The sequence below is a fragment of the Podarcis gaigeae genome (genome assembly GCF_964106915.1).
Source record: "Podarcis gaigeae genome assembly, chromosome: 4".
Taxonomy (NCBI): domain Eukaryota; kingdom Metazoa; phylum Chordata; class Lepidosauria; order Squamata; family Lacertidae; genus Podarcis; species Podarcis gaigeae.
Genome location: NC_139677.1, coordinates 74,668,009 through 74,693,001, shown reverse-complemented (window position 1 = coordinate 74,693,001; position 24,993 = coordinate 74,668,009). Strand labels below are relative to the sequence as shown.

General features: G+C 42.7%; 2 protein-coding genes across 5 annotated transcripts in view; one reads left to right on the top strand and one right to left on the bottom strand.

Annotated features, from left to right (window-relative positions):
• The window catches only part of NME7 (NME/NM23 family member 7), a 70,532-nt gene extending 52,589 nt beyond the window's left edge, over positions 1-17,943 (top strand). For all 4 annotated transcript variants that reach the window (XM_083737117.1, XM_083737116.1, XM_083737118.1 and 1 more), the window contains 2 exons: positions 904-1,011; positions 17,666-17,943. In XM_083737117.1, coding sequence (XP_083593243.1) covers positions 904-1,011; positions 17,666-17,698 — 141 coding nt within the window. In that variant the 3' untranslated portion in view covers positions 17,699-17,943. The remainder of the gene's footprint in view (positions 1-903; positions 1,012-17,665) is intronic.
• The window catches only part of ATP1B1 (ATPase Na+/K+ transporting subunit beta 1), a 35,582-nt gene continuing 28,341 nt past the window's right edge, over positions 17,753-24,993 (bottom strand). The window contains exons 4-6 of the mRNA XM_083737318.1: positions 23,459-23,643; positions 22,081-22,161; positions 17,753-19,187 (exon numbers count right to left, since the gene is read on the bottom strand). Coding sequence (XP_083593444.1) covers positions 18,921-19,187; positions 22,081-22,161; positions 23,459-23,643 — 533 coding nt within the window. The 3' untranslated portion in view covers positions 17,753-18,920. The remainder of the gene's footprint in view (positions 19,188-22,080; positions 22,162-23,458; positions 23,644-24,993) is intronic.

The following is a 24,993-nucleotide window of genomic DNA, read 5'->3' as shown; positions in this document are numbered from 1 at the left end:
AATGTTGGTCTTGTACAGTGGTTTAATTTAAGTATCCCTTTGGTATGTGGCACAGTGTTGGCTTGCCTCCCATTGCAAGTAAAAACTTGAGGAAATCAGAAAAATATTCAAGCTGTAAATGCGGGTGGAATCTCAACTAGAAAAAAAATCCAGGTTCCTGCTGCTCTAGGTGCCTAAAAGGTTACACTTATGAATTCTAGACTGTTGTTCACCATCTTGGGAAGCATTCTTACCTAAAAAGAAATTGAAGTTCATTTAGGTAGTGGGCTAGTAAAAAATCTGTCGAGCAGATTGGTGGAAGTATCCATCCCTTGTTTGCCAACCTGTTTGGTTTCCATATGTTCATCATAGACAACATGGTGATTCTTTGCCCATGGCCAACATATAGAAACCAAGTAGAATGGCAGAGGGCAATAGCCAACAGAAGTACTTCATGGAACTTCCCCTCCCTCTCCTCTCCTGGCATGCACTCTGGCTTCCCCAACCCCCAGAAACAGATTTGGGGTGTGGTATAGGCGGGGATGCACAAGGAGAAGAGAGGGACAGGAAATTCAATTTCATAAGTGGAAATCCTTGACCTAGCGGAAACACCAAGTTCAAGACAACCCACAGAGACCACTCTTATTTGCTTCCCTGCGGCGACCAGGTGAATTCTTAAATGCAAGGCCCAAGTGGTACTTTAATTCTCTCTGGCCTGTTGCTACAATACTTTTTTCCTCATTATTTTACAGTTCTTTGCATATGTGAAGGGGAAGTCAGGATTGAGCCCTTTTACTTTTGGTAAATACTGTACTATAGTGCATAAAGAGTTCTTTATTATATAAAATGCTTCTATGAATATATTTCTGTATCTTCACATAACAAGCCACTTTCTTCACCTGTTAATATTTTTATGTTGCACAGGAAATAGCTCGTTTTCTGCGTCCTGGCACGCTCCGTGCTATCTTTGGTAAAAACAAGATCCAAAATGCTGTTCACTGCACAGATCTTCCAGAGGATGGTCTTTTGGAGGTAAGGCTCAGTGATGCATCTTTATATTATAGGATGTTAAAGGAGTCTGCGAAGCTGTTTTGAGCTTTACAATGAGATGCTAAGCAGAAGTAAAATTACTATTTAAAAAAATTATAAGCCTTTCACGTTTGGTAGGGATATGGGAGAGGGCCTTCTCAGTGGCTGCTCCTAGACTTTAGAACTCCCTTCCTAGAGAAGCTAGAATGGCTCACTACTTGTTGTCCTTCCACTGGCAGGTGAATACTTTCTTGTTCCAATAGGCTTTTAGGAACCGACTGCTTTTAATGAAGCGCTGGTGCTGTGCTGTTTTTATTGTGATTATTTGTACGGTTTGAATAGATTTTATATACGTGTGTAGTTCTAATTCTGTCAATGTTCAATTGTTTCTTAATGATTTTTTGGTATGTTTTTTGCATGGGTCCCGTCAGGGGAAAATGTGGGGTATAAAGGAATACATAATAATAATGAATGGTGGCAATGATTTTAATGGAATTTTAGTTGAAGTCGACATCATGTGCAGTTACTTGTACAGTTTTTACTATATTACTAGACAATAAACAACTGAGGCAAATGGAGAATTAATTCTGAATACAGTCGGCGAACATTTTGCATGGGATTTCCATTCCCAGCCCCCATGCACCTTGGTGGAATGCATATAAGCATGCCCCGCCCCAGTTACGCCCCCATTCTGCCCTTTTTGTGACTGGGAGTGATTGTGCATCATTTGGATGTGTGTTAGTCGGTTGCTGCCTGTAATAGCAGAAGCTGAAAATACTCTCCAGCAAAAGTTTTTAAAGGCTTACATTTTGTAGCCTTCATGGGAATTAGATTGAAGGGTGGTCCATAAATCACTATAATAAATGAGTAAACATTTATATACAAACTGGATTTTTATTACTTTATTAAAGTAAATTACTCTAGGGTGAACTCATTAGGACTGATTTTACATATTTTTGTGTATGTGTGTAGTAAAATCCCCCACTCACCCTTGATGCATGTTTGGCTGTGCATGTAGCAACTGAGTTATTTGAATAGTTCATCTGAAGCACAAACACAATTGATTTATAAAACTTTTATAATGCTTACTGTAATAAAGATCTCTAAGCAGTTTGATGTGCTACCATAAGCCTTTGCCTTGGATAATGTCAACCTTCATGGCTCTTTTAACTATTCTTTCAGCAGCAGGGGTGATTCTAGATCATACGGTGTCAGGCGGCTGTAAGCAACTCCCACAGCCAGTTGCCAGGAACGTACAGACAAGGAAAAGTTCTTACCATCTACTTTTTATTCTATATTTACAGAGAGAGGCTTGGAACACAGCCTCTTGCATAAGGGTGTTGTCCCGAGTGAATCTCCACCCCCCCCTTCTCCCCCACTTCCTCATGTGTCTTCAGCATCACCCCCTCTATGGGTGCCGCTTAGTGCTGTCTGTCTTCAAGCTCTTTGCTCTCCTACTTTTAAGGCTCGCCAGGTTCTGGGACGTGGTAGGTCTGGATTGCTTTCTAGTGATTACCTGTCAGCCATCTGCTGCTCTGGCTCTGCCTTCTCCTCCTCTCCCATTATTTCCCAACTTTCCCCCTCATCTTCCTCTGAGCTGTGACTTCCCTCAAACCCCTGTTGAAATTCTGAACTGTCTTCCTCTTCTCTGGAAGGGTCAGGCTGGGGAGGTGGTCTCCACCCTTCCTCTGCCCAGTCCCTGACATACGGATGCTATCAATATGCAGTAAATCAATATGGGTCAAAGACAGAGTATTAACAATTACACCTTTGTGGCTTGCAAACCATTGGCCTGCTCTGCTGCAAAGAGCATATTCTGTGCCAGAATGTGTAATTGTAATATATCAGCATTTATCTGAAGTTTGGATGTTGCGTTTGCCTTTTGGAACAAGTTGGTGAGGAAAGGGCAACAGTCATACAGAATAACACATGTTTTTGTTTGTTATTATGATATGCATTTTGTGTTTTTATATTTTAAACCGCCCTGTGATCGTTGGATGAAGGGTGATAAAGAAATTGAATGATTTAATTAATGCAATGTGGGGGTGATAGTGCTTTGCCACATGCAAATAGCGTGAGCCCTTGCTTTGCATTTCTTTTTAATAACATAGGCACAATACTCTGTTGCCATTCTGTAATTCAGTCACCCATTGATGCAGCTTTAATGCCAACAAAGCACTTTATGTACTGGTTACTTCTCGCCTGGCAATTGGACCTTATTTAGCAGTTGCAATGGATGTCTTATCAGTGTCACATTAATAATGCAATGGCGCACTGAATGCTGCCTTCCGATTCCCTGGCACTTGCAGTCAGTGATTTGAAACCCCTGCACTCGGATGCACATCTAGTGTTCTTCTTCTGTGGCCTCAGGTTACAAAGTGGTTAGTGGCGGCCAGTTTTATCAAAGCCATTTGATTGTGGCTTTTGGCTTCATCCATAATGTTCTTAGTACAGTGGTACCTTGGTTCTCAAATGCCTTGGTACTCAAACAGCCTGGAACCCAAACACTGCAACCCTGGAAGTAAGTGTTCCGGTTTGCGAACTTTTTTTGGAAGCTGAGCGTGCTCCGTTTTAAGTGTTACGCTTCCGATTTGAGTGCTACACTTCCATTTTGAGTGTTATGCTGCGGTCTGTCTGTTTTTGCTATTTATTTTGTGTTTTTGTTTTTACAGCTCTTTTTGTTTTGTTTTTGTGACTGTGTGGAACCCAGTTCTGCTACTGATTGATTGATTGTGTGACTGCAGTACATTGTTTATTGCTTTCATTTTATGGATCAATGGTCCCATTAGATAGGAAAATTCATGTTAATTTGCTGTTTTAGGGATTGTTTTAAAAAGTCTGGAACGGATTAATCCATTTTGCATTACTTTCTACGGGAAAGCGCGCCTTGGTTTTGGAACGCTTTGGTTTTAGACAGGTCTTCCGGAATGGATTAAGTTTGAGAACCAAGGTACCACTGTGCTTCTACTCCAGCAAAACTGGGTTGCCTAAGGAATTTGCATAGAAAGCTGCAAATCCCAATCTCCTTCTCCTCTCTGCCCCAGTATGGTATAAGGCTACCGTTTTACTTATTTTTAAAAGTCAGACAATATTAATATTGGTTGTTAATGAAATTGATTTAAAAACACACACTACAGACCATTAACTGTAGTGGAGTTGATGGCACCAGTATATATAAAAGCCAGGTATATAAACAAATTTTAGTGGTAATTTTTGGAAGCTTAGAAAATATTTTTATATTAGCAATTTCTATATTCTTTGATGAGGAGGGAGTAAACCTTAATTATACCACTGGAACTAACATCTCTATAGTTTTTATCTCTGACAGCCTGATCACAAGCAGGTATAATCAGAAACAAGCCCTACTTTCAGTTGGGCTTGCTTCTCAGTAAATATGCTTGAGATTGCAGCCTTGTTTTAGCCCTTCATCTGCATATTGTGAACGGATTAAGTATACTTAAAAAAATTTTTGCAACATAATATGGGCAAACTGAAAATAGTGAAGTTAACTCGTTAAGAGATGGTGGATCCATGCAATGTTTTCATTCCTCTATTCAAAATGTTGACACTACTTATGAACTGGGTTGTGAAGAACTGCAAATAAATAGGTATTTTAGCAGGTGGGGAATTGGTAAGCAAAACATCTCACAAAATTAAGGGCAATAAAAGACTCTGTTCTGAGGCATTCTGTTGCTGCTGGCATGGTGGCCTCCAAAAATATCTTCCACACTCTTGTGAGTATGGGTATTTGCCCAACAATCCCGATACTTTATGTGGAAAGCACATTTCGACATTATCACAAGCTAGTAGTCTTCCTATTAGACATATCTAAAGTGATAATGAAAGACTTAACACCCGGCAAAGATTGAAGTCTGGTTTATGCAACTGGGTTAGGAGTGTCCATTTCCAGCTCTGGCCATTCCTGAAGGGGGATAACTTTGCCACGGTGATAAATGAACTGGAAACCTCCTGTCTAGATTTATTCTAAGTGGGGCTATCCTTGAAGACTGTTCAGAGACTGCATCTGGTGCAGAATGCTGCCCTGAACAGCATGCTAACTTGGAAGATTATTGTACCTGTTCTGCATGAACTGTACATGCAGTTCATTTTATTATGTTTTTATCTGTGCTGGAAGCTGCCCTGAGTGGCTGGGGAAACCTAGCCAGATGGGTGGGGTATATAATAATAATAATATAAATAATATAAATAATAATAATAATAAATAAATAAATAAATAAATATTTCCAAACCCAATTTAAGATGTTGATGTTGACAAAGAAGGCCTTAAACAGCTTGAGCTTAAGTACCTGCAGAATTCTCTGCCTCTGGAGGTGCATCAGATGTTATCAGAACGTCAGTACCAGTGGCACCTATTGACCTAGGCTTTTGGGTCTTCATTATATTGCTTAAATAGGTTCTTGCCGCATGAGTTGTTGAACCTCTGTTACCTTGCTGCTATTTTGAGTTTATAATACCTTTTTGTCATGTTAATGCATAATCTTATATTATTTGTTGTTGCTGTGCTGTGTGTCGTACTTTTATTTGTGAACCACTCTGGATTTATTTTTTTCAGTCAAAAGTTACTGGATATATGAACACAAATAATAATACTAGACCCATGTATACAACTAAACTGCTCTTAGCTGCCCAGTGTAGTTGGGATAGAGAAGGATACATATCCAGATAAATAGCTGTTGCGCAGCAGCAATGTTGATTGGGTTAACATTAGATGCTAAAGTACTCTGTCATAAGGTGCTGTAGCAGTAAGAGACTTGCTGTGGCGCAACTCTTCAGAGCAAGCAGGAAAGGAACACTCTCAACTGAATGTTCTCGTCGTGGGCATTAGAGTGACATGACCCAGAAATGTAATTAAAAACCCTTTGATGTTCTTCTCCCACCATAATCTCTCTTCCTGTCCCCACTTCAGTTTGGAAAGACAATAAGGAGGAGCGGTTCTGTGTAAACTATATCACATTTCGATATCCTGAGGGCAGTCTCTGGGCCAAACTTGATACAGCAATAGGAGAGAGCTGGTCATGAATCTCCTGCTGTTTTGAGAAGTTCAGTTGCAGTTGTGTGTTGCCTGTATGTTTTGCCCTCTGAATAGCAGCTGTAAGAATCCCTCCTGGATCAAACCAAAGGCCCATCCAAGCATCCTCTTCTCCCAGGGATCAACCAAAGGCCCATGGTTAGTCCACAAGCAGTACATGAGCGCAATTGCATTCTCCCCATATAAGGCGCTCTGCCCTGCCCCCAATCCACCCTTTTAGTGATGTCTTAGGGTCACTTTCAAGCACAATTGCCCCTCAATCAGATGTGTGTAAATTGAGAGTTGCCTGTGTTTACTTACATTTATTTAATGGGATTTGTGCACCACTTAATTGTAAAAACAAACAAACTCTTAAGCAGTTTACATAAAATAAACAGAATAAATTAGCAATTTAAATATGTTAATGTCTATGTATATATTCACATTTTAAAAATCATTACTACAATAAACATTTCACAAAAGGCAAGCCAATTAATTGCCCATCCAAATCAATTATTAAATTAGAACCTCATCCCAAACCACACATTTCAGTTCTTAACTGGTTAATTTCCTTCCAGATGAGCCAGACTTGGTTCCAAAATCAATTTCCCTTCCATTAATTATACCAATTCAATTCAATTACCTCAATTCCAGCCCCCTCCAATCAAATGAATTTCAACAAGAATAGGGTGGGATCACCATTCACTTCAGGTGGTAGAGGCCAGTTGGGATTCTTACTATGAGGCAGCCTAGGCAATTGTTCATTTGTTCTTTTTAACCTAATTAAGCCAGTAAAAAAAAACAAAAAACTGCCAATTGAACTGATGTACAACACTGTCAATAGAAACCTCAAATGCCCCTGGGTTGGGAAACAGCGTCCCTTCCTTTTCCATTTGGGGGACAATTGTACAGAAATAGGTACCATTTCCTTTTCAGCACAGTTGTTTCTGGAAATTAAACAAAATAACACCATTACCTTCTCCAGGGGCATCATTTGACTGACTTAAGTTTAAAAAGAGAGAGCTAAGATCTGTGGCCACCTTGGCACATCCTGTTTGTCCAATATTTGATACAATAAACTGGAATGTGATCTCAGGAAACACTTGAAATGCCAGTGATCCAGCAGGAAATGCACCATTTACTTGGTGGTGAAGGTTGGTGGTGATATTTTATTTATAGATAGAAGGTGCTCCCAGAGAGTAATCAATATAGCAACAGTAAGTTGAGGTATGTTGTAGGACTAGCTCCTGTATACTTTTATTGTAGAAATCTCCTGAGACTGTACTACTTTGGGTTGCTGGTAGGTAAATCCTTTACTATCCACATGACACACAAAAAATGTTGTCTGTTGAAAACTAGCAAGTTGAGGAGAAACATTCTAGCTTCACCTTACTCTTGACAGGAGGGTTTTCTTTGTGCATGGTTTTCTTTTACAAAGAAGAGCATTCAAGCATTGAATCCACCCAACTGCATCCTGAAAGGGCACATCCAGGAGACCTGTGGGTCATATTTTATTTTATATTGGCCTCTTATACTTTCCGACGGGAGAGAAATTTTCATTGTCAGTGACTCTCCCTTTGTTGTTTGACCCTGGACTTTAGGCTTCTTCCGCCTTCTGAAAATACCTTCACTAAGCACAGTGAAGTTAATCAATAACCCTCACATGACTGATTTGAGCCAGGAAAGAAAGGAAGGAATTTAAAAAGCTATTGGCTGTCCCATAATTAAGCCCATTTCATTCATAAAAACTGAATTGCTGTTTTTCTCCTGTGTTAGTGGAGCTAAAGCAGTAACACACCTATTGCAAAGTCCTCTTCAGCTTACTGAATAAAGGGCTATAATTATTATATATCAGAATATATTGGTGTCTGCAGTAACATTTTTGAGCAACTTCCTTCTTTGATGTATTTTTAAGGCACATAACTGAACTTTGAATTCAGTGCAGTCACAATTAACCTTGAAAAGTTGTAATTGTGAAGTTGGTTCCAGATACAGTGTCAGCTAATCTCTTTTTCTTTTAACTATGCAAAAGTACACCAATACTGAGGTGATGTATGCACACTTTTAAAGATTTTTCTACACATTATGGGGAGTACATATAGGCCAGATGTTGCTAGCTTACAGATCCCATCATTTCTCACTATTGACCATGCTGACTGTGGCTGATGGGAGTTGGAGTCTAGCAACGTCTGGAGAGCTATAGGTCAGCTACCCCTGATAAAGTCACTCTTGAAGGAAACAAATGCCATTATATCCATCTGTCTTTAGTCAAAAATGTTTCTGTAGATCAGAGTTGGGGAACCAGACTTGCACTCCAACCCTCATCAGCCCCAGCCAGCATGGCAAATAATTGAGAATTGATGGGAGTTGGAGTCTTAACTACATTTGGAGAGCTGCAGGTTCAGTGTTGCATTGCATTCAGAACCCTGAGGAACTCCTCATTGAAGGCTCAGTGGGACAAAAGAGCACGCCCCAAGCATCACCATCTGGAAATGACCATCCAAGTAGGACCAGAAGCACCACAAAGTGGTGACACCACCCCACTAACTGGGACAGCTGTTCCAGAATGATACCGTGGTTGATGGTATTGAAAGCTGCTGAGAGATTGAGGAGGATTAACAGGGACACATTTCCCCAGCCTCTCTCCCAACAGAGGTCATCATACGGGGCAACCAAAGCAATTTCTGTGCCAAAACCGGGCCTAAACCCTGATTGAAAAGGATTTAGAAAATCAGTTGCCTGGATCTGATCTGTGACCACTCACTCAAAACCTTGTCCAAGAAAGAGAGATTGGCAACTGGCCGGTTGTTACATAGATTTTCTGAATCCAGGGAGGGTTTCTTGAGGAGTGATTTTACCATTGCCTCCTTTAAGCAGGCAAAGACCACCCCCTCTCGCAAGGAGGCGTTCATCACCTCCCTGGCTCAGCCAGAGATCCCTGCTGCTAGTTTTTATCAGTCAAGAGAGGCAAGGGTCCAGAGTGCAAGTGGTTGCCCTGAATGATCCAAGCACCTTGTCCACATTCTCGATCCTTGGTAATTGGAACTCATCCAACATAACAGGACTAGTCAGTGCTCTAAACACTTCTCAAGATTCATCTGCTGTAACAGTGGAGTCAAGGTCCTGGCAGATGCAAACGATTCTATTCTCAAAATGCTTTCCAAACTACCTGGAAAAGTTCTGCTGGATGACACAATGAGGATGCAATGGAGGCAGCAAAATAAGCCTTCTTCGCTGCCTTCACTGCAACTAAGTAGGCTCAATGATGAACCCTCACCATTATTTGATTGCATTTCACTGGCGTTTTCTTCCACTTGCATTTGAGCCGCCTTCCCACTTGTTTTCTCATTCTTAAGTGCTAGAGTATACTAGGGAGCCAAGCGAGCTCCACAAAGTGGGAGAAGGCACCCAGGAGCGATTGTGTCACCTCAGTAAATATGATAAACGGTACAGTAATAATAGCAAAAGTCCCAGTGGTGCTCTTCATAGTTTTGTTTTCCGAACTCTCAGCAAACCCTATAATGCAAACTCTTCTTCCCAAAGAGGGAATGATCTAATTGGATTGCAAATTTCTCATGTGCTATTGCAGAGTACCATAGAAAGTCACTGTGAACCAGTAGTCTGTGAGGCTAGATTTCAAGTTCTGTTAGCAGAAAATTAATTAAATGGAAAAGCACTTGGTGTAATTTTATATGAAATAAAACAACATATAGCAAGATTTCAGTAATCTGGCCCAGTTTCATATGCTGAACTATGCCAATTGGATTCCTATAGCAAGACAGTTCATATAGACAACCCCCCCCCCCCTTACACACCAAATTCCCCACCTGCTCCAAACAGCTGTTCCATGCAACAGATTGGAACCACGAGAAGTTTTCTTTTTCTTTTTCAGGCATATTCCAACAACTGTCATTAATATGTTGCACTCAGGATATGCCACAAGTATGCGTAAAATGAAGGGAGACGCTCCTTGCCATCCTTGAAATAAGCTAGCGCTTTAAAAACTGTTGCTATATCAGCACAGCTGTTGTGACACGGGGACAGATTGTGGTAGAGCTGTGTAGATCCATGCTTGAGATGGTGGTGGGAGGGAGAACAGTGTGTGCTCTTAAATGCATTCCAGGCCAGAAGATCTGCAGTAGATTTCACCGAGCCACCTTTAAGATGAAGCAGGATTTGGAGGAAGTTTGTAATACGCAGAGACAACTAGGTCCATTTAAGTGCCAGCTTACCACTGTGTCAGTGTAACTGCTTGGCAAACCAGGTTTTTGTTTTTTTAAAATCCTGTCTAATGGAGAGGAAAAAATTGCCAAATATCCTTACTTTAATTAATAATCAATGGAAGTAAAATGGTGGTAATGTTCAGATTACAGGTTCATAAAGTGCTTACATGCACTCCATGGTAAGTAGCCATTTGTTTAATGATTTATTGTATTCTACCCCGAAAGAAACATTGTAGAAGCTCAGTCCCCCAGAGTGTGTCTGTGTTAGCTCATTTTCATGTGATCAGTTTTCCCCCCAAAATAGTAGGAGGAACCAGTGCTTCCTGAATCATGGTCACCAAAAGGGCAACCGTATTTGGGGACTGAAGGATGAGTAGGAAGAGAAATTGTGAAATGAATGGAAATGTGACAAGGAGTGCTGGTGCCACGATTCACTACCTCACTTTGTAGAAATGCAAAATGCTAGTTATTGGAATCTCCGAAAGCAGAGCAGTTTGGCCTCTGAGCTTTGTGTGTGCCAGCACTCCTTGTTCTGTACATTTAGCACACTGTAACAGTTTTCCTCAGTGATGTTTGCCAGTGCCCAGGTCCTTTGGAGTCCTTTGCCTGAACCACTGCTCACACCTTTTCACAGCTTTATAATGTACTTACTTTAGCCAAGTTTGAAGCATGCTCAGTGATGAATGTTGATGTTAAAGGTTCTGAGTGCTGAATGTGACATTTTTACAGCTCATGGGCTTTGCTTCCTCTGTAGAAACAACTTGTTCTTGTATGGTACTTGCCTCTGATTTAAAATACGTAATTTGGAATGAAAGTGTGCTTGGTTGCATTCATCATATGAAACAGTGCCAAAGCCTGTATGATATGCCCTGATAAATTTTGCAACGCGGAGTGGGTGTCCAATTCCAGCAATTATGTTTCATCTGCCTATATATGAGAGATGTAAAACAATTTACAGCAAGCAAGCCCTCTTCACATCACGTATTTTACCGAATCAACCTTTGGGCAAATATTTAAAGAAAAATAGTAAGCTTTTATCAGTTGAAGGCTGACATCCTATACAGGCATACATGGGAGCAGGGGCAGACCTTGGGAATATGGCATCTTGTGTAAGGCCAAAATTTGATGCCTTCCCTGCCCCTGCCCTCGCACCACCTTCTCAAAGCTGGCTAGGCAAGGCAAGGCCTTGGGCTTTGGGAAGGAAGTGTAAAGCTCTGGCAGGGTCCTGGAGCTCTCCTGTCTCCTTCCCAAAGCTGGGAAAGCACTAGCTAGGCTTTGGGAAGGAGGCAGGATGATGCCCTCTCTGTTTGGCACCCTGTGCAGGGGAGCCAGTTGTGCAGTCCTAAATCGACCTCTGCCGGCAGTAAGAGACCCTGGACTCAATGGGATTTACTTTGGAATGGACCTGTAGTAGGGTGGAGAAGCAAAGAAAGGCTGCCTGTTGTGACAGTGGCTGCGTTCTGCAGGGTGTTGAGTGATGCTGCATGATAAAATGCCTTTGAAATGGAAAGGCGTTTCAGAAACAGATTTGTGATATGAAAAGGGGGAGCAGCTGTTCATTTGGACTCCCCCCACCCAGGTTAAACATTTTCCTGGCCTAGCACAAGCCCTAAGCAACGTTTCTGAACCTGCCTCATTTAACTGTCATTGCCATACGGTGAGCTACACATAAATAAATGGAAATTCTGAATATATGTCTCTGCGTTAATGAGAGCTGGCAATTCCCCCCCACCCCCAAATGAAAGCTGGGATATGATGTTGCTCATTCTACCACTGTTGCTGTACATAATTTGTTTTCTCATTATAAAATCTGGAATAAAATACAGAATCGCAAAAATTCAAATTTAATGAAAGATACAAGTTTAAATTTTCGCTGCATTGTGTTTTATTTGCAATAAAAAACTATAAAGTGTGAGAATGTTTAACTATAGAATGTATAAAAATGGCTGCAAGCCTACATTTTCTTGACCTAGTATTCAGTTGCAGTGAAATGCTGTAATTGTCTTCTCAGAAGTAAGTTCCATTGAGTTCAGTTGGGCTTCCTCTTAGGTAAGTAGGCATAGGATTACAGCCTAAGGGTTCTGTTACATATTAACTTCTGGGTGACTATTCAGCCAACCTTTTAGCAGTTTGGAATTTAACTCACCTTCTCAGAGGGCCATCATATTTGTAAAACAGGAGAATCAATTATTTAAAGTAGCAGAGTCCTGTTTATCACAGGCTGGTCCTTCGTACCACATTTCCTCTCTTTAAATAATTAAGAACAGGGCCATTGTTTCTCCCTGTCATTTGGTGATGCTGCTGTTGCAATACAGCCATTTACTAGGGGCAAAATCCCACACAAAATGCTTTTGCTGTTTAGTGAAGAGGGGCATTTTGAGTGCTGGTAAGGCAGTAGACATGAAACTTTCCATCTCATTTCATGTTCAAACATACAGCTCGTATGATCTACAGGTTTCCTCATACCATCTTTTAGGACCTCACCTTTAAATAATAAAAAGAAAATATCTAGGCAATAGCCTGCAGAAATGCTAAGAGATACACTTCTTACTGATATCTTCTATTACTTTGGTTCACTGTTTGCTGGTTTATGTGTGCACTCGTTTTTGTTCCTTTGCTTTTTAGAGTGCGTGGAGTAATTTTATTTCTTCATGTGGATTTTTGTCATGTTTTCAATCATGTTAACTGCTTCGTACTTTCAAGTAGAAAAATGCATTTAATATTTAGAATAAATAAAATATGAGTGCAACTGTTCTAACAATGTATGTGCTCGTTAGACAATGTTAATTAATGCAGCAGTTTTGTTTCATAGTATTTCTTCAAGCTGAGTGTGTGGTTAAGGCATGAAAATCATCTTCTTCACAACGTGTACAAGAGAGAATGATGGTGGGGGTTTTCCCCGCATTCTAAATATCACAGTTTCTTTGTTTTCCCCATGCTTTCTTGTATAAGCATTCTGAGGAAACTTTACAAACTAAGCTTGGGCAAAAATGATTATGCATGATCTGTTTGGGATTCATGCAGTCTCCAAAAACCCTTTGTACACTTTACAAACACATATTAGAATCCTGAGAGTCTCACGTCTTCCTTCCTTCCTTCCTGAAGTAATTTTCTACTTCGTGTAGCTGTACAGGTTAAACTTTTACTTAGGATGGCAAATCCCCACTTGGCAATTAATCTCTCTGAGTGACCTTGGCCAGTCACTCTCTCTTAGCCTAACATACCTCACAATATGGTTGTGAGCATAAAATAGAGGAAAGAGAAATTGTATATGGTGCCCTGAGTTCCTTGGAGGAAATGTGAGATATTAATGTTGAGGTAGCCCTCCAGCAGCTAAAAGCAGTTGGAGTGGCTCCAAACAGGTTCACACTTTTGTATAGAACAGGCACGGTAGACAAAAGGAGTATGTTGGTTCTCATTTATTTTTAAAGTGGACAGTCCCTTAGGAATTCTAAGACTCTGGAATTACAACTCAATAAAAGTTGGATATATTGTTCTGATTCAGTGCAGTAAATGTGCCAGAATGACCTGCCAGAAATGGCAATTGGTGAATTGCAGGCATATCTGCAGCTGCTACCTCAGAACAGGACTGGCTGGCTTTTTAATAGTGTATTCTAGAGGCTTTTATCTGATAATTTCCTTCCATTTTGGGTCACAGATGACTGGAAATGTACCGTGTCCAATAACTCCCACCTGAATCTTTTTGGAGGATAATGATTTAATTGTGGAGTAGAAGTCAGACCATTGGGCATCAAGTTCTCTATTCCATAAAAAGGTAGAGGGACCCCTGACCATTAGGTTCAGTCGTGACCGACTCTGGGGTTGCGGCGCTCATCTCGTTTTATTCCAGGTCATGTGGCCAGCATGACTAAGCCGCTTCTGGCAAACCAGAGCAGCGCACGGAAATGCCGTTTACCTTCCCGCCGGAGCGGTACCTATTTATCTACTTGCACTTTGACGTGCTTTCGAACTGCTAGGTTGGCAGGAGCAGAGACCGAGCAACGGGAGCTCACCCCGTCGCGGGGATTCAAACCGCCAACCTTCTGATCGGCAAGTCCTAGGCTCTGTGGTTTAATCCACAGTTGTATGTATATTTGTGATACCCTCGATAACATGTTTGAAATATCTTTTGATACTTTTAAAGGGTGCAAGCTTAAGAATTGACAAAATCCACCTGTTGTAGAATTGAGGCTTCTGAAATGAAGCATCCCTAGCGTGCCCTCTCCCACAAATCCCAAAAACCTTAAAAATAAACTAACCCAAAACTTTTGTTGGATATTTCTCGACATACAGGTTAGCCAAATACTTTACTCCTTCTGTTTGTATAGGAAGTGTAATCTAGAGAAGGCATGTGGGACACATGCTCCCCCTTGCTGTAGACCCTGTTATCTCCAGGGTCTGCAGCTCAGGAAAGTGTGCCTCCACATCACCATGACCGCCATGGTTTTCCAGCTTTCAAGATATTCCCTCATTGCCCTTTACAACTCAGTGGATGACTGGTGCAAGTTTGAAGTACAGTCCCTAATAGAGCAATCCAGGATGTTTCATGCCTGCATGTATAGGAAGGAGCACCTAGCACTGAAGAAATTGACTAGGTGGTAGGAGCTGCAGTGGCCAGGCAGATGGATGGTGCAGATTTGCCAGGGCTGAGAGTAGCTGCCATCAGTTGCTGGATTTGTGGGCAGGATGGACCTGTGGAAGAAATGTAATCATTCTTGGTGGAATAGTGCTGTAATCCTGCCTTAAATTCCTCTGAGGCAGGAGTAGGGAAAGATTTTTTAGCCAGAGGGGTCACCTTCTCTTTTAGACACACTTCCAAGGTAAACATTTCAGAGGTGGGTGGGGCCACATGCAAAAGGGGGCAGAGCAATGGTTGTGGCTCTTACCTTTGTATATAGACTATGTTAAAAGTCAGGAGGTTCAGCACTCCATCCTTCATCCAGGCAAGCATTTGAGGAGAGTGCAGAACAGGAATGGTGAATGGTGTGACCTGGAGAGAGATGTGGCTTGTGGAGATTCCTGAGGGCCAAAGTGAGATGGTCTCATTTGGCTCCTTGGTCTTGAAGTGCCTCATGCCTGTGCTGAGGCATGGAAGAGCATCACTTGTCAAATAGGCACCTGATAGCAGAATTCAGGTTGTGGCAAGGATTCCTGCTTTACTTTTCAAAGGTGTTGAAAGACACCTTTGTGGACACCTTTGCCGTTGTAGACAGTGCCCAGTATCTGTCCTCCATTTCTGTTTTAACAGTTTTATTATTTGGGGGATTCAACCCTGAAATGTTCCCAACTAGGTTTCAGTATTATTTCCTAGCATTTACGGGATTAACCACAGCCTTTAGCACAACACTGTTTCCACTTCTCTGAAGTGTTTGCTTTTCTTTGAGTCTTGCATCTGACCTCTCACTGCTTTTAGGGCACACACTGTTCAGGAGATAATTGTACGCACCAGCGGTATGGTTAGGACTTTTGTAACAGGTTTTATTATGAGTTGCACAACTATGTAAACTTCCCGGATGACTGGAGGGTAGCAAGTATGAAAATGACGCTCGTTCGTATGCTGCAGGGCAACTTTGTGTTCTCCAAGGTGAGATGATGAGCGATAAAAGCAAAGCCATTAATTCTCTCTTAGATACGGGAACAGGAAAGCGTTAGTTTGTGTGGAAGGTTTTGGAGGAAACAAGGTATAAATTTCTGTGCCGAGGCGGTTGTGTCATGTGGGATTCCCAGAGATCAGCTCCCTTGGTTACAGCACTAACTTCTGGTATCCAACCCTTTAAAATAATTGTCAATCTAGGTCCTCCTTTTGCTTTTTACCTTAGTAGGAGCAGGAGCTCAACACAAGAGCCAGCAGTTAGGACTGGGAGACTGGTTTATCAGCTCACCACTTTCTAGTTCTTTGGAAATTACCTGTGAGAGTCCACACCTGAAAAGGATAGGTAAAACTATTAAGTAAATGGTACTTACTTCTTTCCCTAAGAAAGAGACCATAAACCAACTGTTTCAAGAGTTGTATCCGTGTATCTTACTTCAGAGGACAGGCCTTTTAGTTGAAGGACTCGCTGATCCAAGTCCATTTTAAAGATAAGGAATCATAAGAAGGGATTGCAGGGGCCTTGAATTGCCCATCAGTATTTAACCACCTGCAGAGAAAGCCCGTGGGAATCCTGGTCAGTGTTCCCCACTGTAGTGAGATGCAATGTGCTACTATTTAAATTAAGAGTAATTATGTCTAAATTTCCAGCTGTACACACCTTATGCATTTTTTGCATAACCTTTATCCTCCCTTTTTGGTGAGGTGTAAATGGCCACCCTAACTCACTTTGTTCCATTCTTTGTTTAAGCATGGACTTTAACAAAATTGATTGAAGAACCTTCCATAGTTCCAGTTACAGATAGGTAGCCGTGTTGGTCTGCCATAGTCAAAACAAAAAAAATCCTTCCAGTAGCACCTTAAAGACCAACTAAGTTAGTTCTTGGTATGAGCTTTCGTGTGCATGCACACGAAAGCTCATACCAAGAACTAACTTAGTTGGTCTTTAAGGTGCTACTGGAAAGATTTTTTTTTTGTTTTGATTGAAGAACATCCATTTATGGCTGCTTACAATGAATGGTGCATCTAGTGTTTCAGAATGGGGTGGGAACTGTTGTAATGTACGAAGAGATACTTGCAATGCTGGACTCAGAAGAATCTAGAGTTCCCCTGCTCCAGAGCAAGCCCATTGCAAATCAGAAGCCCAGTATTGGTACAGTCTCTGCTTTAGAATGGGCTTCCTGCCAGCTCACTCTTCCTGGTGCCTCCCTTCCTTTTGCAAGCAATTTTATCATTGGAAATAATTTGGGAGCGGGGAGAGGTGGCTAATAGTGGAGGGCATTGTAGGTCCCAACCTTCAGCATGCTTAGAAAGTCTTATCCCTCTTCATTCCTGAGCATGCTGAGGAACAGCTATGCTTTCAAGCATTTTTCTAGTCCTTCACATTTGCCAGTCACTGGTGCCCTTGCCTGACACAATCTGCAGAGGCAAATTTGGGAAGGGGAGGGAGTGACAGGAGAGGCTAGTAGGAAGCTCCCAAAGGTAAGCCCATTTTGTGGACTTAGAGAACAATCAGTTAGCATGTGCTAGTTTGGTTCCTTTGGGGACACCAACCTAATTTTGTGACACACGAGAAGGTGTTTGTTCATTTCCTGCTATCAAATATCTCCCTACACTCTGCAATGGAGGCAAAGCACTAACCTCCTCCAACCAGAACATGTCGTTTATTGCCACAGGCCATATTTTAAGCTGGTTTCGAAATAGTGTGCATGAAATGCAAAGGACGTTTTTTAGCTGGTTGTTCAGGTTACAGTTTCGACTAAGGCTTCTTTGTAAATAACTCATGGTCTGCAGTAAATTTGTTTCTCTTCATAGGTCCAATATTTTTTCAACATCTTGGACAACTAACTAGAGACGGCAGAATTACGGGACATACAAAAAAACAAGCCACAGGATGGAAGATGTGTGTTTATTCATTTATTGACCAATGTTTTAACCTGACTGAAATACAAGATCAACAAGAGCACTGTATTTTCCTGGCTATTACATATGTTAGAACATAGAGGTTTGCACTTTAGACAACATTTAACACCAGTTGATGGGGGTAACTGCATTGCTTTTCATAAAGTTCAAAATAAAGATTTATTTTCAAACATGTGGCTTTGGTTTATTTTTATACATTACACTTTTTTTCTTGCAGAAAAAAAATAAAATTGTACAACTGCATAAATATAAAATTCTTCCACCATGGAAATGGTTAAAACATTCAATAAAGACAGCACCACTGCATATGATGCCTCTAGCAGGAAAAGAAAATATACAAAGCAAAATAATTATTCCTGTCACTGATGAGAGTGATAGGCTGACTCAGATCTCTCACACAACTTCAGAATGGGTGCGGGGAGAGGGGGAGTAGAGAGAGAGAGAGAGAGAGATAGAAAGACAACATTCGCTATAAAGCACAATACATAATCACCTACGCTCCTTAGCGTTGCTTCAAAGTCAAGGTAATTTTCCCTGCCACCACACTAAATAAAGTCCTAAGGCTACAGGGAGGAAGGGGGGGGGGGAGGCTCTATGGAGTGCTGCTGAATAATCTCACAAGTGGGCCTTTACCATTTTAAAAATGAACAAAAATATAATAATTAAAAGTACCATGCCAGTTTTAGTCCCACTGAGTATTTACACCTTGGACAGCAAATATTTGCTCACAGAAAGTAGAAAACAGGTACAATAATACATGGCTTGAAAAATGATCGGAGTAATGCACCTATAGTACTGTACACTAAATAAAACTCACAAGGCAGCAATATTTAGGGGGCAGAAACACTGCTTACTACAAGTCAGTTATGGAATAATAATTTACAGTAGAAATGGGCATGTCCCAAGGCTCAATTCTGTGTTTGTTTTGTTTTTGTCATTTACAGTAGAATAAATATCTTTGTTGCTATTGCTACACTTTTAAGTTTACATTCTAACCTAGTTAAATGCAGAAAGCTAGTGTAAAGCATATAGATTACGTGTAGGTCCCATACGTATGACAGTTTTGTTCAAGACTAGTAGGTTTTTGTCTTATTTATACTTTTTTAAATGGCTAAGAGGAGAGAGAAGAAAGAAACTGTGCTTGCGATCAGCTGCTTTTTATGTCAAATTTCAAATCAAAACGTCCCTGGAAACGATCCTTGTCACTGTAGTGGATGTTCTGACCATAGACCTTGCACTCGACACGCACTTCCATATCAGACGTCAGGTTGGTGAACTGCACGGCCACAAGGGGCTGCTGGTATTTGGGCTGGAGGAGCTTGCCATAATACGGATAGTACTGAAGAGGAAAGCCGCCATAGCCACCCATGCCGTAATATTCCACAGTGCCAATTTTGTCAATGTCTTCCTCTTTCTGAAGGAATGAAAGGGAGAAGTCACTTGCAAATTCCGCATTCGGCATGCTCTGTGTACCATATTTTTATTGTTCACTATTTGGTCATGACTTAAAGCTCACATTTTGAAAAACAGACTGTCCCACTGAAAAGTCACTTGAGCTTTCTATGTACCTTTCCAACACATTTGAGTGATTGCAACTATGGAATGAGTGAAGGGTAATGCCTTAAATGGATTGCCTTGGCCTCACTTGCAGCATGCCAGAAGATCCAGCGATGGCCACTTCCACAACAATGGAAGAACCACTCCCCATGTCATGAGGAATGCATGAAGGAATGGACAAGTGGGGGTCACTGCCACTGTCCTTGATCCAAACTTTCTTGCATTCAGTTGAACATCTGGAAAGTCCACACACTGACAACTGTGCAACTCTGGGAATCCTGTCTTTCCAGGGTTCCCAGTTGTAGAAAAGCAAGCCTTCCTTGTGTACACAAACATTCAGCTGAACACACCAGAGAGGACCATGTTGTGTTTCTGCTCTCCTTGAGAGATTCTGAGAAACACCTAGATGGCCACTGAAGGAAATAAAATAGCCTGGACTAGACTGTCCAATCCAACAGCGCTCCTCTGTGTTCAGCATTCCATCCCTTTCAAAATGTGCTAATAGCCCTATTCAGGAATTATGATGGGGTGTTAATTAAATACTTGAGGGATGGCTGCAGTGATGAGCACACCAGCTCCACCCTCTCAGTTCTTGTTCCACTGCACAAGTTGGAGGACAATCTGAAGCAGGGAGCCTCTTGTTGTTGTGGAAGCCCCACACGTTTCAGAACACTGATTTCCCAGGGTTATAAAAAGCAGATGGGGCCCCTACAAGCACTTGTTTGAGGCAGTAGCCCTCCCAACTCATGCAGAGTGACAAGAACAACTAAACAGAGCTAGCACACATGTTCCCACAGCCCCACTCCCCATTCTCAGCATTTACATAACATGCTGTCAGGACTGCCGCTAGGTCCCAGCTCACAGAGGACCAACGCCCAGTGGATGTTATATACAAAAGTCTTTATTAAAGTTTAGTTTCCATTTCCCAGCTCTGGGCGCGCAGACCCACGTCTCGAAGCTAGACCGGCTAAGTCCCCTCTGACTCACTGCTCCACCCACACCAGTTTAAGATTCTAGCCCGGCTCCACCTCCTACGCTGTTCTTTCCTTCGCTGGGTCCTTCTGCCCTCTGGGGTTCCCTCCTTCCTGGACTCCTCTGACGCTGAGCCTCCTGAGTCTTGCCCCTCCCTCCGGCGGGCTTTAGGACCTGGCTCCCTTTCCGGACTCCCTGCTGTGCCGCGCTCCTGTACATTTGAACTTGGCGCGCGCGCCCAGCCGGTGACTTTCCTTCTGACCGTTTCCCCGCTTCCTGATGTGGCCGTTGCCAAACCTGACTCCTCTCCTCCCTCTGGTGGTGAGGACACTGGTCCCAACTCCTGGGACTCCCCCTCCCCACTGCGCTCTGGTGGAGAAGCTGGTCCTGATTTCCAACTGCTGCTCAGGGACTCCCCGCTGGCCCCTTCCTCCTGGGGCTTCCCCCCTGGAGCCCCCTTCGCTCTGGCCACCGGCGCTCCCTTCTGTGAGTCCTCCGATTCGCTAGAGAGGCTTGTGGAATAACTCTGGCCACTGTCACTGCCTGCGCCCCCCTCGTACTCTTCCTCCTCACTCTCCATTTGCTCCCCCTCCTGTGTCTCTCCTTCTGAACCCCTGACACATGCCATCTCAAGATTTCGCAGCTAGTACACAAGTGTGGCAACTGGAATCAAGTTTTGAGGTTGGGTTAGGCATTTTCAGGGTGAGGTTTGTTGCTGCCTTTTACCCAGCACACACTTTTTCTACACGGACCCATTCTGCATTTCTTTCTCTGCCCCTCTCTTCTTTTCCGCATGCTAGAGAGGGACAGTGTTTAGTGATCTCACTCCAACTCCTGTTGGGCAGGGAAGAGGAGGAGAGATTTTGACTTGGTTTGGCTTCAACTGAAGGACATTCTCTCATGACAGGAGCTGTCGACACTTCTGGTATCAGGTCTCGGCTCCTAACGGAAAAACAAAGGACTGGGTTCTCTCCGTTGGGTGTTGTTTGAGTCTCTACTTTTAGAAAAAGCAACAGCTGTTTTATCTTGGTATAGAGTGATACTGCTTTGCTTGGGCAGACAGTGAACCACTCAAAGCAAGTAAGAGGAGAGATGGCTAGGGAGTCCATTTAAAAGCGAACATGAATGCCAACAACATATAGGAGAGTAAACATAGGAAGGTGCCTTATACCAGGGTCAAGTAATTCCTCAGCCTAGTTCAGTATTGCTGACTGTCCAGGATTTCAGGTCTGTTTTAGGTTCCTAGCTTCACATGGAGATGTCACCTGGGACCTTTTGAACACAAAGCTCTAGCACTGAGCAAGCACCTTTCTCTATCAGCAAAGTACTCCTGCTCAGCAACCTGCATTCATTTCATTTCTCTGTTGGACTTGACCAGGGTTTCTTGCCATGATGAATGCTTGTTGCACAAGTGCTAGGTATTTCAGATTTTCAGAGCTAGGGTGTCACTACAGAGAAGGGCCTCTAGTTGCCACCTGCCTCACCTCTGATGGTGGCAGTAGTCTCCAAGGGAGATCGTAATGTATGGTTACGTGGATATAGAGGCAGCAATCTCGCAGGTCTCCCAGGCCCAAGCCATAATTGGGTTTCAAAAGCATCACTGTGAATGAGGTGCCCAGATGTAGGGCTGAAGCCAATGTAGCTGTTCAAGGACTGGTGAGATAGGATCCCAATTTAGAGGCAAGCAGTTGTATATTTGAACTAACTGCAGTCTCTGGACAGTCTTCAAAGGCAGCCCCATCTACAACAAATTACGGTAAGAACTTGAACTATTTTACCTTAGCAGCGCAGTGAACAGGAATGATATAAGGGTTGAATCTTGCCTTCACCTCAGGTGGGATGGAGTCGTTGAGTGGAGGCTAAGAGGAAAACAAGCACATTACAAATGGTTTAAACCAACTTCAAAACCCTTGCTAAAAGACAAACTCCTTTCTCCAATAAGTGTATTTGCCAAATATACCCTCCAGAAGCCAAGTAAGATGGTCAAGTGCCTATCAGTTTGGAAGTGAAATGGGGCAAACTAAAAATAAAATAGGAGCCCTACATATATGGAGGACTCCCTATGGATGCAGAAGTGTCTAAGTTTGTAAATTAAAAGAAAACAAAAGCCTGCAGAACCTGCATAGACAGAAAAAAATCAGAGAAACCCACCTCACAGGGTTGTGAGGATAAAATGGGGAGGTGAGACCCATGCACACCACCTCAAAATCCTTAGAAGAAAAGGTGGTAACTAAAATAATTAAAGCATATTTCCCCCACTTGTGCTTTTCTAATCCGGAAACTACTTTAAAACTAACAAAGGCTTTTATTTATTCGAGCTCTTCTTTGCCACATAGGGGAAGGCTAGTAGATTTGTGAGGAAGAGCTGGGTCCACAGTCTCAAATCAACCAATGTTAAGCATGATTTTCCATCAGTGGACACATAAGCTCCAAATACTGCTCACAGACCCAGAGTGAAGCAAATGAAAAAATATCCAGAAAAAGTTTGAGAATCCTCTTAGTTGCTACATGGCTGGTCTAGTAAGCAGCCCTCCTCACCACCACTTGGTTTGGTCTCCTGGCAAAAAGGCATATGATCAGTATTTTAAAAGCCAGCAGGGCCTCAAGTCACCCCATTGTGTGACGAAAAGATGAACAGTGTGTCCACTGGTAAGAAGAGTCCAAGCAGCCACCAGGGGTTTATTTGAGATCAGTGGCAGAGACGAGAAAATGGAAAGTGCCGTATTTTTCCGAGGTTTTTTGACTCAAAAATTGAGTCCGAAAACTGGGGTAGTCCAATACACAGAAAGTGGCATGGGGGTGAGGAGCGTTGCGCCCGCCAGCCAGCCGGTTGGTGCAAGTGCAACTTCCCCTGATGCCGCAGCAAGCGGAAAACAATCTAGAGAGTGTTTCCTGCCCACAGCTGTGGGGGGGGAGCTCAACAACTTTGGGCCATCTCCCCTCATTTTCTTAAAATGGAGTCCCCAAAAATAAAGGGGGGTCCTTATATATGGGGGCATCTTCTTGACGGAACAATACCGTAGATATAAGCAATCTTGTAGAAGATAAGACAATCAAAGACTCCCCCAGCACCCTCCTTTTTCCTATGTGGTTGTGCTACCAATTCCCACTTTTTCCTCGCCCCCCTTCTTTAAAAACAGGCCTAGCAGCACTTGCCTTTGGTATGAAGCCCATAATCCTGTTGAGTTTGATGAGGACACATGGTTTGCCGTCTTTGTAACCAAAGCTGGGGTCATTTATCCCAGAGCAGTTGTCCAGCCAGGAGCGAAGGAACCTGCAAGATGGCTTCTTGCCCAGGCTGGGGTCAATAGGAGCTTCACCTTTGTGGGTGGAGGGTTCAGCTGGAGGTGGGGAGTGGGGGAGAAAAAGAAAAACCTTGCTTATATGCATTTTGGTCTGCTTGCCACAATCCTCTGTCATCTCAGGGAAATTAAACCTTAAAGACTCCAACTAAAAGTGTCTAATGGTGAATCCTACACCTGCTTCATATTATGAGACAGTGTAATAATTTTGTATGGGAAGCATCCACCTAGCCTTAAGGAAAACTTCTGATAATGAAAAATTGAATATTTCCCAACGTGCACTTATTTTTCCTGCTTTAATCTAATTTCTTGAAGCTGCCAGGTACCAAAACACACAGCCTGCAGACATGTCTCTCTGTGACATGTTCAGTATTAATCATGCCATTTTCCTAGATCATGGTGTGTTTAAAAAGGGCTGTATGCACGAGCTAACTGCTTGGGAATCACAGGAGCTCTGTCTCATTTCAGAGGCCTGTCACATGTCTACCAGATCCTACAGAGAACAGGGCTCCTCTGCCTTTAATAGTTATTCTAGGAAGGTCACAAGACATGTGGCCTCATCACCAACATGGGCTGTTGTGTTAATCCTACAGTGCCTTCCAGATGTTCACTGGAGACTTTGGCTCCGTAAACGATATACCTTGATATTCAAAACAAATAAGTTTCCCTTGCAGAATTCTGGGCGCTGTGGCTTACGCCTCATAGAGTTACAATTCCCAGCAACTCTTAAAAAAGCACAGTGCCCAAAATCCCTTGGGGGTGGGGTGTCCTTTACAGATATATTGTATACACAGCCTAGGGTGCAGCACCAGCTAAGATGGTGCAGCAAACACTACCATGGAAGGACTTCTCTATTTTTAAAACTGAAAGGTTTACTTTAGGTGCACAATTCTCAACTGATGAGACTGGTTTGCCTGAGCAGGCACCAAGTGGACAACGTAATAGCTCATCCCTAACCCCTCTCAGGCAAGCGTTGTGCGAGCAAATCTTGTTGTGCAAGTAGGCAGAGTGCTGACTCAGCCCTCTCAGCTGAGCAAAGTGTGGACAGTTCTGTGGTACGCAGACCCACCATCTCTTATAAAATGGCCATGTTCTGGCAACCAGACAAGATCTGGAATCTGGGTTGCCGCCAGATAGGATGGAAAGCTCTGGGGTTAGCAATTCCCAGGAAAGGAGCAGTGGGCAAGAAGGGGAAGGCCTACCTTTTCCCTCGTACCCCCCCAATTTTGCCCTGCAGTTGCCTCCCCTCAGTTGTTCCCCTTTGAACTGTGGCAAACATGCCTGGACCCCTGACTAGGGGTGGGGTGGGGTTCCCAAAACTACTAAGTATTTGGATCCGTCAATCCAAAACACAGTACTAGCAGTACTAGCTAGGTGGTCTCCTTTGCT